Genomic DNA, 13,747 nt, shown 5'->3' on the forward strand with positions numbered 1-13,747 from the left:
GGCATTATTTATTCTTTTTTATGACCGAGCAACGTTCCACAGTGTATACGCACCACGTCTTTATGCGTTCCTCTGTTGATAGGCATCTAGAGTTGCTTCCATGTCCTGGCTGTTCTAAATAGTGCTGCAGTGAACATCGGGGTGCGTGTATCTTTTTGAATTATGGTTTTCTACAAAGGGCTTCCCTTGTAGCTCAGGTGGTAAAGAATCTGCCTGCGGTGCAGGAGACCCAGGTTTGATCCCTGGGTTGGGAAGATCCCCTAGAGAAGGAATTGGCAACCCACTCCAGTATCCTTGCCTGGAAAATCTCATGGAGAGAGGAGCCTGTGGGCTGCAGTCCATGGGGTCACAAAGAGTCGGGCACGACTGCGTGACTAACACTTACTTTCTGCAAATACCTGCGCAGGAGTGGGATTGTAGGAGCATACGTTAACTCTGTGTTTAGTTTTTTAAAGAACCTCCACGCTGTTCTCCATAGCGTCTGTACCAATTTATATTCCCACCAACAGGTAAGAGGGTTCCCTTTCTCCGCACCCTCTCCACTGTTTATTATTTGTAGACTTTTTAGTGGCGTCCATTCTGACTGGTGTGAGTTGGTACCTCGTTGTGGTTTAAATTTGCATTTCTCTAGTTCAGTGATGATGAACATCTTTTTATCTTGGCCTCTTGGCTATCTGTGTGTCTTAATTGAAGAAATGTGTGTTTAGGTCTTCTGCCCATGTTTTGATTGGGTTTGTTTTTTGGTTGAGTTGTATGAGCTGCTTGTATATTCTGGAGATTAAGTCCTTGCTGGTCTCATCCTCCGCAGCTATATTCTCCCAGTCCGTAGATAGTCTTTCCATTTCGTTTATGGTTTCCTTTGTTGTACAAAAGCTTGCAGGTTTAATTAGGTCCCACTTTTTTATTTTTGCTTTAATTTCTACTGCCTTGGAAGACTGGTCTGTGACAGTTTATGTCAGAGAATGTTTTGCCTGTTTTCTTGCAGGAGTTTTATGGTGTCATGTCTTTAAGGGGTTTTGCGTTTATTTCTGTGTCTGTTGTAAGGCGTTGGCATGTTTTTTGTTGACTGAATGATGAAAAGTGCACCTTTTCATCATTCTTGTGCAGCTTGTACTTGTGATCTTTAAAGCCAGTGTTAGTTTTTCAGGAGCCAGCAGTCCTAGTTGATCGTAAAGGTCTGAATTCTTGATCTTGTCTGTAAGCTCTGACCAGAATCCTATTTTGATACCCTTGGGCAACAACTCTGCCCTCCCTGAGAGATCATAATAATAAGATGCATTTATGGCCAAAAACAATAGCAAGGTAAAGAATTCTGAGTCTGTAATTAAGCATTTGAGTCCAGTAGGTTAATGATTGTGTATTAAATTTCTGTAATTCCTTGAAGATGCCCTTTGAGTGTTATATACTGTCCATGTCTTATTTTCAAGAAGCCCAGGCACGGCGGGTGTTGTCATTCATTTAGCAAATATTCATCTAGTCCTGTTTGTGTTCCCCTGGGTGGGTGTCCTGCCTGCAGGATGCTGTCAGGATCCGGCCTTCCCAGCGCCCTCAGTCCCTCAGACCAGCGTCCTGGTCCCTCCTCCTCACTGTCAAGGCGATGCCTCCCAGCCAGCCTGCACACAGATCACAGCCCCTTGCTTGTCCGGCGGTGGGCAGGGTGGGGGGCACGTTGTCATCATTTTGACCGTCTGTTCCTGTCGTGTGCTGGGGTTTCAGCTCGCCAAGTGCGACTTTGTCTCTGCTTTCCTTGCAGCGGATCCCTTGCCTGGGCTGGAGGAGAGACCAGCGAGTGTCGGTGCTTCAGAGGGGGCGTTCCTCAAACAGCTACCTCACCCTGCGCCCCCTCTGCAGGCTGACTTTACCAGGCGGAGCTCACCCCAAGGAAGGGGCCCAGAGGGCCCAGAGCTCAGGCCGGAGTCCTCGGAACCTGGGGACGGCTGCCCAGCGAGCACGGTCAGGTCTGCCTGGCTCTCAGGGAGTGGCTTCGCCAGCCCACCCGCCCAGGCATGCACCCTGGCAGACCTGGGGCCACTGCCCGAAAACGGACTGCGGGTAGAAGCCTCCCCATGTGGGTCTGAGGGCAAGAGTAGGGCGCCACCCGAGGCTGGGCCTCCTGCAGAGCCCACGTGCTCCCCTCTGTACACGCCCGGCTTGGAGTTCCCCAGCTCCGCCACACGGTACCATGTAGGCCCAGGCCTGCAGCCTGTGGGTCCTGTGATGGGGGGCAAGCCTCCAGCCCCGCACCCTCCTCCCTTTCCCCCTCGGGCATTTCAGTCTCATGACCCTCATTCTGGAGTCTTCCCTCGGTACCGCCCCCACCAGGGCATGCGGTATCCCTATCAGCCGCCACCGCAGCCTTCCTACCACCACTACCCGCGGACTCCTTACTACTCGTGTCCACAGGGCTTCTCAGACTGGCCGAGACACCTCGCAGCCCCCGTAAGCCCGAGCGGGCCCCCCCCAGCTCAGCCCACCCCTGCCAGGCCCCTCTTCCCCGACAAGAGTGCTGTGACGGGGCTGCAGGGCTGCGAGGTGCTAAGTGCTGCCTTAACGCCCCCTGCGCGGGTGGACGCGGTGGAGGCTCTGGGCGCTGCCTTAACTTCGCCCACGCGGGTGGACGCCGTTGCTGCCAAGATGGCCGAGGGGCAGAACCCCGGCCCTGAGGGCAAGCAGGATGAGTCTATGGAGCAGCCAGAGAGCCCCAAAGAGTTCCTGGACTTGGATAACCACAACGCGGCTGCCAGGCGGCAGGGCTCCCTGTCGGCCAGCGAGTGTCTCTACGGCGCGCCCCCAGCCCCACTGGGCCCGGGCATGACCTTCGGTTCACCCGCCTTCCCCCCACACGCAGTGATGCTGCACGCCGGGCCACCTTACCCCCCACAGCGGCCAGCCACGCATTTCCAGCCCAGGGCTTACGCCTCCCCCTCGGCTACTCACCCGCCTCACCGCCCAGTGGCGGCCCAGCCCAACGGCCTGTCCCCCGAGTGCCCCCTCTACCGTTACCCTGAGGAGGGCCTGGGCCACTTCCAGGCCGTGATGATGGAGCAGATGGGCCCCGGAAGTGGGGCGAGGGCGTCCTTCCAGGAGATGTACAGACCGTCCGGGTAAGGCTGCAGCTGCGTGCCTTTTTTCTACGGGCAGGAGCAGGGTAGATGCTAGTCTCCCAAAGAGAAGCGAGCTTGGGAATGAAAGACCGACTTGGGTGGTCTGGGCCCGGGAGGAGCGCGTGGGCTGTGTGCTCGGGGCTTCCTGGGAAAGCACTGGCATTAGAACCCAGTTTTGTGTGTGGTCTTTTTTTCTTTGTGAAAGTGAATTGGCATTGCAGTGCTGTCGGGTTAGGTTTCGGACACCTAATGGCCAGAGTTCTGGGGCTGTGGGCAGACTTCTGCCAGGGAGAGGGGCTCTCAGATCCGGGTGGGTAGTCACGGGTGGTATCCTGGTCTCACCCCTCACCATTCATTTCTCTACTGATACTGAATGAAAACTCAGTGTATCCAGAGCCAGACCTGGCCACATACCACTCCCTGATAATTCTAGTGGCTGTGTCTTGAGGCCAGTGAGGCGACCTGAGATCCAGGGAGTCTCCAGGTCAAGGTTGGGAAGCCCCATCATAAAGCAGCACAGACCACCCTGAGAATCCGAGTGCCCCCCTGGTCCCCCCAGCCCCAGTGAGAACCCGAGTGCCCCCCTGGGTCGTCCCAGCCCCCGGTGCCTGGCTTGAGGGCCTTCCCTCTGCGTGTGCTCACCCCTCTCTGAATGTCTGGCACGTTTCCTGTCCGTCCTTTGCCTTCTCTTTTGAGCCTTTGGTGTGTCTCCTAGCCGAGGGCATCCTCCTGGTACAGCCCAGACCCTACCCTGGCCAGGGAAGTGGTGGTAGTGGTCTGATGGAGGCACTGTCTGATGTCTCCAGTTGTCCCCGAAGTGTCCTTGTAGCTGTTTCTCTCTCTGTTTTGCTCTGATTTTTCCCCGTTCAGGATCCAGTCACATTTCATGGCTCTACATTTGGATGCTGTGCCTGCTCAGTAATTTACAACATTGGCTTTGCATTCTTTGTTTTTCAAAGACAGAGTGCCCTAGGCTCTGGCCTCTTGTCACTGTTTCCTCACCTTTGTCAGGAGCACTGTGCAGGTGGCGTCAGCCATGTCTTTCCTGCCTCACGTGGCAGCCCCTGGGTTGGAGTCACTCACCCAGTTGGTCCAGGTGGGGCTATGCGCCTTTTCCTTTGTACTGAGAACATCACATGCATTCCTGACCGTTCCTTCCTCATGTCTCTAGACTGCAGGGGCCCTCGGTCCAGTCCCGGCCCTCGTTCCCAAAGACGCCGGCACCAGCGGCATCACAGGAGGAGCTGCCCCCCCAGAAGCCCCCAACGCTTCCACTCGATCAGGTCAGAATGGTGGACAGTGAGAGCTGTCTGTGTGGTTCCGGGCAGCTGTGGCTCCAGGGGCTGTGTCTGGAAAGGGGTTGTGTCCTGTGGGCCATGGGGCCAGAGGGCCTCGGGAGCAGCTCCCTCCCACCCCGCCAGCCCCTTATTCCTGTCCCAGGCACCAGCTCTGAGATGGGTTAGATTTCCTTCCCCAGACTGGCTCCTGTAGTGTGACTCCTTGTCTGCCTCGTCTGGAAGAGTCGGGGTCCCCCACCCCCACCGCCGGTCTCCCTGGAGGCAACAGTCCTTGGCCACTGGACTGAGTCAGGGTCCAGGACTCAGAAACCACACCTGCGGGACTGCCCAACGAAGCAACATGGGGCCATTTTCCTAGATGGGAAGAGTGTGTGTGGCTCCTTGGCTTTGTCGTTTTTAACAGTTAACATGTATCAGTTTCGCTGAAACTGTATTTTGCTTCTCTCAGAGCTAGTCCCAGGAGGAGACAAGCCCCAGGGAAACAGAGAGCTGCAAGTGGAGAACGGGGCCCGGCCCCACCCGCCTCTCCTGTCTCCAGCATCACGTCACGTGTGGCCTGAAGCCTGGACGCCCCTCCTCACGACTCATGTGCTTGCAAAGTCCTGGGCGAAAGTGGGGACCAGACAGGCTGGACTCTGGTGGTTTCTCCAGGCCCTGGGACACTTGTTCAGGGAAGACCGTCCTGACCTGGGGGCGGTGCTGGTGGGCTGTCATGGCAGCTGCACTCAGGTAGCCGTCTGGGGACAGGACTACTTGTGTGGGTGTGTTTGGAGCTGGGTCCAGTTTACAGAGTTTTCATGTTGCCTTTGTGATGACTTCTGTCGGTGGTGAATGTATTGTACATACAGTGGGAGGGCGGGTGATGAGGATAGAGTCTGGCCGGTGGGCCCGCAGCCCTGCCGACCCCTGTGTTTACAGCCCTTTCCCACTCACTCTTGGGGGGCTGCAGGAGGGGCACACCTGGCCGCTGCTGTTCCTCTGACGGCTCTTGCCCTCGGGCAGCCGCCTCACCTGGCACCCCCCCCCCCCTGCCTGGCACCCAGGTCATGGTCTGAGATAGCAGTGCCCCTCCTGGCTGGCCAGCTGCCCGCCAGATAGGTGTAAACCAGTATCAGGAGCATTTGCTCGTTGGAAGGTGCGGTGACGCGTCCCGTCACAGACCTGCCGGGACTGTGGTCTGGAAGGCGTCACAAGCTTCCTGCACGAATCCCAGTTTGTGGCAGTGACTACTCAGGTTTGTATATGCTTAGTGTCAATGAAGAAGCTGCACAGTTTTTAATAGGAAAAATGTATCCTATAGATTTACAGCTGGAATTTAGGAATATTTCAGTATATATAGTTTTTATCCATTTTATGTGAATATAGTAAAGTATGTCGTGGTGATTTAAAATAGCTGTCGAGAACAAGTTCTTGAAGTCACTTGTCTGTGATAGGAAACAGTTCTACAGTATTCAGTTACTTTATTATGGTTTTAGAAGCAAGCGACACTGGATTCTCCCTGTTTAGTATTCTTTGAGTTTAGCTGAGATGCCACCAAAGTTAGGACTCCTGTTTTAAGCTTTTGAATATCCCACAAAAGCAAAGGAGGAAGCAACTGAAGGGGGAGATACCTTGAAGTCACAGGTCTTTGTAAAAATAGCGTATTTCTAAGCATGCCTTTGAGATAGTAGAAAAGCTTGCAGGAAACATTGGTTGATTGATCTGCGCTTGTTCTTACAAATTCAGCTGTGTGAGGGGCCAAGAGAACCTTCCATCCAGCCCCAGCGCCCTTGCTGAAGCTGGAGCAAACCCGCGCTCCCAGTAGTAGAGTCCCCGCGGAGACCAACGCCGGCTCCAGACGCCCAGATGCTGCGCTCAGGCAGGGGGAGCGCTGGGAACGCAGGTGCCTTCCAGACATGCGCAGAAACATGATTTTTTTTTTTAAACAGACTTATTTAAACTTTAAATTTGGCATGCTTTCAAGTGGGGCAAGTTTGGGGGCTGTGTTCTCATTGGATTCTGGTTCTTGTTGGAGCCCTGTCACGGGCGTGATGTCGTTCAAGGTGGGGACATCAGCATCGGCATTTGGGAAGGATGGGGAAGGGTCGTGGACAGATCCAGCTTTGCTCTCTAGCAGTGAGGGAACATGCTTGGCACACTCAGCCTCTGTGTGTGTCTGTACACCCACTTGGAGGGGAGACCGTGGCCCCTGCCTCTGTTCCCAGCCCAGAGCCTGCTTGGGTGCAAGGCCTCGGGCACCCTTGCCTTGAGGGGAACCGGGCCGGGGTAGGGCCAGGAGGACTATGGCAATCCTGCCCATTCTGTCTGCCCACCGTGCACAGCCCTCTGGTGGCTCAGCCCCCCAGCCCCAACCCCATCTCCTGCTGCCCCAGAGCCTCCCTTCGGGGTGAGCAGAGAGGCCAGGCACTGGGAGCCCTGTTGGGAGTGCGGCTCTGTGCTGCGTTGCCCCACAGGGCCACCCCCGTTCAGGGCCCGTGCACTCTTCCTGACCAGAACTAGCCTGGGAGGAGGTCCTGGGGCGGCATTCCCCTGGGACCGCTGCCACCTGTCAGGGACCTGGAGGACTCCTGTCCACCACTCACCTTAGAGTCGTTATGTTAGAAACTGTCTTCCCCAGACCCAGGAGAGAGAAAAGATCCAGAGAGCAAACAAGAGCCTTATGGAATGTTTCTGGCCTTGAGTTTTTCCCCTCCTGTAAGAAGAGCTGTTGGCTAAAACTTAGTAGGCTGAAGACAGGTGGAGGCCGAGTGGCAACAGACGCGTGGACTCCTGTTCAGAACCTTTTCTTGTCCCGCCTTCAAAGTGAGACTAGTGCTGCTGTGTCCATCTGCCTCCCTGGGGCCCTCGCGCCTGTCGTCAGCAGGGCGTCCTCCCTGGGCGGGGCCGGGTGACTCTCAGAAGGCTGCCTTTCGTGTGGACTGAGTACCTTCAGCCCCCGGCCAGCTTGGCCCCTAGACCCCGGGAGCGTCCTTGTGACTTGTGCTGGTTCCTGCCAGTTCCAGGAGTGGGCCGCGTAGGCTCTGGGTTTTCTCGCTTTTTGAAAGTTTCCATCTCAGCCACACACACGGCTCTCAGGTCCTGGTTTGGATTCTCCCAGGATCCCTCAGCCAGCAGCCCCAAGGCAGGGACCTTTGGAGAGCGGCTGCGGCCAGTGAGTCAGAGCCCAGGGGAAGGGCCAGGGTGCCCCCAAGGAGAGCGGGGCGCTGGGAGGCGGGCTGTTCAGCCTCTGCCCCTTGGGTGCGGGTTCCCCTGCCAGGGGCTGGCCCTCAACTGAGACTTGGTTCCTCCTGTTCTGGGTCTGGACTCTCCCTGGGGTGCTGGGCCTTCCCTGCTGTGTCCTCATGTGAGGCGGGTGCGAGCCTGACCTCCAGCTGCTCCATCCTCCTGTGCTTCATGGGCCCGGGCCGAGCAGATGGTCAGCGGCATCGCCGCCTGGTCTCTCCCTCGCTGAGCCCTGGCGGCTGATATGGAAAAGCCTCTTAACCAGCTGAGTGTCCTGTGTGTTTGGAGAGGGTGGTGGGCCCGGGAGTGAGGCACTGAACGCTGCCCCCAGCTGGGCCCACGCCCGCTCTCCTGCTGCAGATTCCTGTGCGTGATCCTGGCCAGTACTGGGAAGGGGAATGCTATTTATTTTTATATTGTGTATATTTTGTCTGGTCTGCTGATCCCCTGTTTCACTGAGAGCCACACTTACCTCAGTACTTAGTTCTATACTGTGTGTTGGATAATTTTTTAAAACAACTGTTTAAAAATCTTTTTGATCCTTGGAGGTCTGTAGATTTATTTCCATATGAATTGGTTATTTTGTATAAAGTACATTCTTAAAAGAGCAGGGTGATGTGTGAGTTGTGTGTGTCCCATGTCACTGTCGTCTTTTATCGTCGAGGCAAAGTCCCACCAGGACAGAGGTTTGAGGCCCAGTGCCGCCGCCCAGAGAGGCGGCCCCCTCGGCCCACTCAGTCACCGAAGGCCCCGTGTGGATTGTGGGGAGCGGGGGTGCTCCATGGAGAACCGCTGGCTGGCAGGCCTCAGCAGCGTGGGGATTGTACACACTGCCTAGCCAGGCGTGTGGGGCCCCAGGGACGCCCTCACCGCCCAGGCCCGGGCATGAACCCCACCTTCCCGACACCCGCACTGGGGCCCGTGGGTAACATGCTGCTGGGGCCGGGAAGGCAGTGGGCAGCTCCAGCAGGGCGAAGCCCTGTGAACAGCAGCGTGCTCTGGGAGGGTTTTTGTTGTTGGGGTTGGGGGAGGAGGAGTTGGCCACCTTCTTATCAGGTGGCTGTAAGCCGTTAAGACACTGGAGATTCCTGGTCGGCCTTATCCTTAAACCATGGGCCTCGTTAGTGATCTCTTGCTTCCTGGGCCGTGACCCTGTGGCCCGCGGGTGTGTGTGGTCACGTTGTCCCCCTTGGTATGTTGTCGTTGAGTTGGCTGATGCAGTCATGAGACTGCATTCCTGCCATCCTCACAGTGTCGTCAGTCCCCCACGCTTTCCTGTAAAGTTCTACATGAGTCATTTAAACAAAAGTAACTTTAAAGTGGACTTCATGCATAAACCTCAATTTTGACATGAAGCCAGCCGGAGCGTTTGTCTCACTTGATTCTGAGTCTCCTTGGCCTGGGTTGGAGGAGTGGGGGCAGGCGGCTGGGACCCTGGCCCCTTTGCTGTCCTGATGAGTGGGCCCCTGTGGACTAGCACCACACCCTGAACACAGGTCCAGTTGGGTTCTGACTTTTGGATTCCCAGCTGCAACTTCTCTCGCCGTGACATGAATCTCTTCACCAAAGGCCAGAATGTTCTGATAGTTTTAGGCAGAGCTTAGCTGAGTCCCTCAGGGTATGTTTCCCAGGTCTGTCTCCTTGAGACCAAAACAGAGTCTTCCCACTGGTCAGCTCTGGAGTCTGGTTCCATGGAACGTGTTAGTTAATCTACCCCATTTTCAGAATTACTGTTTGACCTTTACACTTGTTAAGCCCCGGGTGTACCATCCCCAACACCCTTGCTTGCTTCAGATTGGCACAAAAAACAAGAGTTGGTGGGGAGGAACCAGGGAAGAGACAGGAAGCCAGTCGTGAGTGAAGAGTGGGTTGGTCTCAGTTCTGGTGGAGCTTGCTGTTTGATGTCTGGAAACATGCAAAGGTTCCCTCGTATTGAACAGTAATGACTTTTGTCTCTAATCCTCTCCATCACTGGGAGGAAAGGTGGCTGAGTTTGATAAATGGGGAGCACCTCTAGGGTGAGATTCACCCAGGGCTGGGCCCTCAGAGGCGACCTTCACCCTGAACCCTTCTGGAGAGGCCTCTGGGAGGGGGGCCTCTGGGCTGCGGGCCCAGGCTATCCCCTCCCCCAAACACTAGGCCCTGAAAGGGCCGTGTGGTTTTCCTTTGGGTTTTTTATTATTTAAATATTTATGTATTTTGGGCTGTGCTGGGTCTTAGGTTGTACCAGTTTTGTTCCCCTTCTGCAACCCAGGCTCACTGTTTGTTGCCGTGGGTGATTTTAACCAAACTCTGCAGTGAGAGAGGGACTGTGAGAGAATAGCCAGGAAGGCAGCTGTGGTGTTCTGAGCCTGTCCCTTGGCGTTCAGGGTGATGCGGGTACCACGCAGCTGCCTTCAAGAAATCTCTCAGTTTGGAAAAGCACTGCCCGCTTCTCAGAGCTTGGGTCTGAAGCTTCTTCCAGAGGGTGGCAGGATGACAGTTGTTTTTGAGAGCCCTGCAGTTGGTCCTTGGAGCATGTCCAAGGCTTGATTTGGCAGGAGGAAAGCACGTTGCATCCCAGCCCCAGGAACTAAGATGTCACTTCTCAGCATTTATGGAACGAAGGCTCTTCTGCGCACCTGTAATCGGTCACTCACAGGACAGAAAGGGGGACGCGACTTCCCTGCAGACCTCACAGTAAAGGGAGGCGAACGGGGCAAGAGGCTGGACGCCAGCAACATGTGAGCAGAACGCATTACCCATCCGCCTGTCCATGGCGGGTCAGGAGAGAAGTGGGCGTGTGTGCATGCATGGTAACCTTGACTGGAGAGAAGCATGTGTGTGCACGCACTGACCCTGACTGGGGCTACTCCCCAGGGGCCAGTCTCTGCTCCATTCCTGGCTGGTTCTGTTCTGGCTCCCCTGAGCCTCGTTCTGGCTTGAATCTCTCTCCCAAGCCTGTGCCGCCACCCGCTGCGCCCCCCTCCTCCCCGCCCCGGTCCTCACGGCCACTGGGCAAGTGGCCCAGCGGGGCCAGGGTGAGCCAGCCGCTGCCCAGCCTTGCCCGTCTTCCGGGGCCCTGCACCCTGATACGCACGCCTGCCCCCACATGCCTGCCTTTGTAGGTTTCCTGTCCACACTGGTTCTGCAGCTGCATCTTGGCCAAGTCAGTGGGGACACACAGGTCGCCCCCGAGTCCTGCCATGCCTCCACTGATGTGCTTTGCTGAGACACTCGGCCCAGGGCGCACAGGGGCACAGCGAGCCGTGTGGCCAGGACGGAATCCAAGGGGGAGAGGAGCACAGGGAGGAGTGGACGCTCCTCAGCCCTGGCCCTGCAGGTGTTCCAACGCCCCCCTCCTCCACCCTGGCCCCAGCAGCCCCCATAGCCACCCCTGCCCCCCAACAGCTGAGTCGTCTACCAGCCCCACGGGGAGGCCGGGGTCTTCTGTAAGGCAGCCAGCTCTGTGCTTCGGGGTTCAGCTCCCTCAGGGCAGCCTCTGGGCTCTCTGACTGGTCCCTACCACCTGAGCTACGTGTAAAAGCTTTCAAAAAATATTTCAATTTCATTTCAGGCTTAAGGTCAGAACTGAGTGTGACCTGTTTACTTAAATCATAGCCTGCCTCTGATCCCATGCTATTTGCTTAAATACACTGGTGGCTTAAACCGTTACCTGCGTCTAACCCTGTTCCCCTTGCTATGTGTTTGGTGAATGAGAGCCACTGTCAACAGTTAAGAACACGCACTTCCAACAAGGTGTCCACTGAGCAGAAAAGCAGCATGTTTAGAGCTTGCAATGATCTGCTTGTGGCCACACTTTACCTCGTGTGGGTCCTGTATCTGGGAGTCTGGGAGACAGGCTCCTTGGAACCCAGTGGAACGTCACTCTTTTAGGTAGAGGCAGGCACTCGAGAAGGGGTAACTGACGGGACTTTGGTAAAGTCTTGTTTGTGGAAACAGGCAGACTGTGACTTAGGTTTTGTAGGCTGAGAAGCTGCAGTGCCAACAATCACACGGCACCCAGGGCACTGGGGACATTCTCCCATGGGTCTGGGAAGGCGTTTCTCTCACATCCTGGTTGGATATCATCAGAGAGGCTCTGGGGCCGCCACTCCAGCTGCCCACATGCTTGGTCTGCCCTCTTCTGGGAACTTGTGGGCCTTGGAATCAAAATGTCAGAAGAAACTGGGTGCTGGGAGGAGGTCCTGGTATCTGGAGAGCCTGTCTTCGTTACCGGGCGGCCAGCATGTTGTGGGCATCTCCAGGGGCTTTGTTTTGGGGGAGAAAACCGCAATCAGTGGTTTTCTGAAAGGGTGACGTCGACTCGGAAAAGGTGGGCCTAGTGCCAGGCACTGCTGTCCAAGTCTGGACGGGAAGCCTGCAGGAAGAGACAGACGGGTCCTCGGATGCCGGGAGTAAACCCCGGGGAAGCCGACAGTGACCTGGCTCTGGACAAAGATTCAAGAGGGGAGGGGTGGACAGGAAACGCCAGGTGTGGGAACAAGGTGACCTGAGGACCCAGAGAGTGTGAACACTTTCCCCTTAGTGTCCCCAGCCAGGGACACACACCAAGATTATTGTGCTGTGAGAAATGGACACAAGGCTGGACTGAGGGGCTGATATGGCCATGCTCTGAGTGTGAAGGCAAAGCCATGGGGCCCACATAGCCACCCCTCGGGATCTTACAATCGGGCTTAGTTTGGAGAACTGGTTGCGTGTCATCTCAAGGGTACATACATGTAAGACAGAAGTAACTTGTAGGACCTGCACCAGGCAGCTCGTGAGGAGTTCAGGCACAGGCCAAGTGGATCGATAAAAAGAAAGGGGGCCTCAGTAAAACAGAAGAGCCCCCCGACTCACCGGGACCCCAGTGTTCCAGAACCTCACTGGCTGGAGCTGGTCCCTGTGGCTGCAGATGCCCCCAACCCTCACCATTCCCTTCCGGGGGCAGTGACCTGACCTTGTTCCCTGTGGAGAAGGCCGTCAAGTTGGCAGCCAGTGACTTCTTCCAGTAGCCGTTCCCGCAAGGCGGGTGCATCGTGCTCTTTTTCTGTATGGTGGTGGGAGCTAGTGGCCGCCGGGCCTCGGTTCACGTGTCTGCACACGTAAATGTGCATTTGGAGGTTCGAGACCGGCCATATAGAAAGGATATGTTCCGTTGTCAACCAGCAGACACATTCTCGGTTTTATTGAGGGTGAGTGACACTTGGCCACTGTGTGCGTCCAAGGTGTTCAGCACGATGACCTGACAACCACAAACTGCAGCCTGATCACCACTGGGAACAGCCCTTGCTCGCAGTTACAAAAATGCTAAGAACATCTGGGATCTACTCTCAGCAACGTTCTCACACAGAACAGTGTTAACTGCAGTTGCCACACTGAGCACCACACCGCCAGGACATACTGACCTTGTAACTGCACGCTGGGGCCTCACCCAGTTCACTCAGTCTCCACCTCCCTCTGCGAACCACATATCCCCTCTTTTTTTCTGTTTGCATTTTTTAATAGATTCTGCATATCGGGGAAATCACAGAGTATGATTCTGTGTGACTTTTACTGTCTCTTCACTCATCCGTCCTGGACACTTTGCTTCCACACCTTGGCTACTGCTGTGGACACGGGTGCGTTTCCACCGGCAGTGCACTAGGGTTCTCTCCACGTTCTGATTTATGGCCAGTGTGACAGATGGAAGGTGATCTTAGTGGGTTCCCTGAGGACTAAGTTCATGCAGCGTTTTCTCCTGTGTTCTTTGCCCGTTGCGTCTGTGAATTCTCGTATTGGCCCCGTATCAGGTGTATGCTTGCAGTTGGCCCCTGCCCCACCACATTAAGTAGGCGGCCTTTTCATTGGGTGGCTGGTTTCCACCGCTGTGCGGAAGCTTTTGGTCTGATGTGGTCTCACTTGTTTCTTTTACCTTCTGTTGCATGTGCTTTAGGTTCCCGTGTCATGGAACTTTTCCCGCTGTTGGGAGTTTAATGCTCTCAGGTGCTCGATCCATCTGTATGAGTGGTGTAAGACAGCAGTCGAGCTCTTCTGCAAGTCAATGTCCAGTTTTCCCAGCACCGTTCACTAAGGAGCCGTCACTGCCACTGGTTCCCTCGTCAGGCATTAGTTGACTGTTTCTGGGCTGTGGGTCCATCC

At 55.6% G+C, this 13,747-nt stretch overlaps 1 protein-coding gene across 11 annotated transcripts in view; it reads left to right on the forward strand.

Moving 5' to 3' along the window:
* CECR2 (CECR2 histone acetyl-lysine reader) overlaps nucleotides 1-8,229 on the forward strand; it is a 119,844-nt gene extending 111,615 nt beyond the window's left edge. For all 11 annotated transcript variants that reach the window (XM_086402670.1, XM_086402674.1, XM_086402673.1 and 8 more), the window contains 3 exons: nucleotides 1,754-3,104; nucleotides 4,276-4,387; nucleotides 4,851-8,229. In XM_086402670.1, coding sequence (XP_086258796.1) covers nucleotides 1,754-3,104; nucleotides 4,276-4,387; nucleotides 4,851-4,856 — 1,469 coding nt within the window. In that variant the 3' untranslated portion in view covers nucleotides 4,857-8,229. The remainder of the gene's footprint in view (nucleotides 1-1,753; nucleotides 3,105-4,275; nucleotides 4,388-4,850) is intronic.
* Nucleotides 8,230-13,747: the final 5,518 nt, after the last annotated feature.

Source organism: Bos grunniens, chromosome 5 (assembly GCF_055505025.1).
Source record: "Bos grunniens cultivar Pamir isolate PY7600 chromosome 5, Bosgru_T2T1.0, whole genome shotgun sequence".
Classification (NCBI taxonomy): domain Eukaryota; kingdom Metazoa; phylum Chordata; class Mammalia; order Artiodactyla; family Bovidae; genus Bos; species Bos grunniens.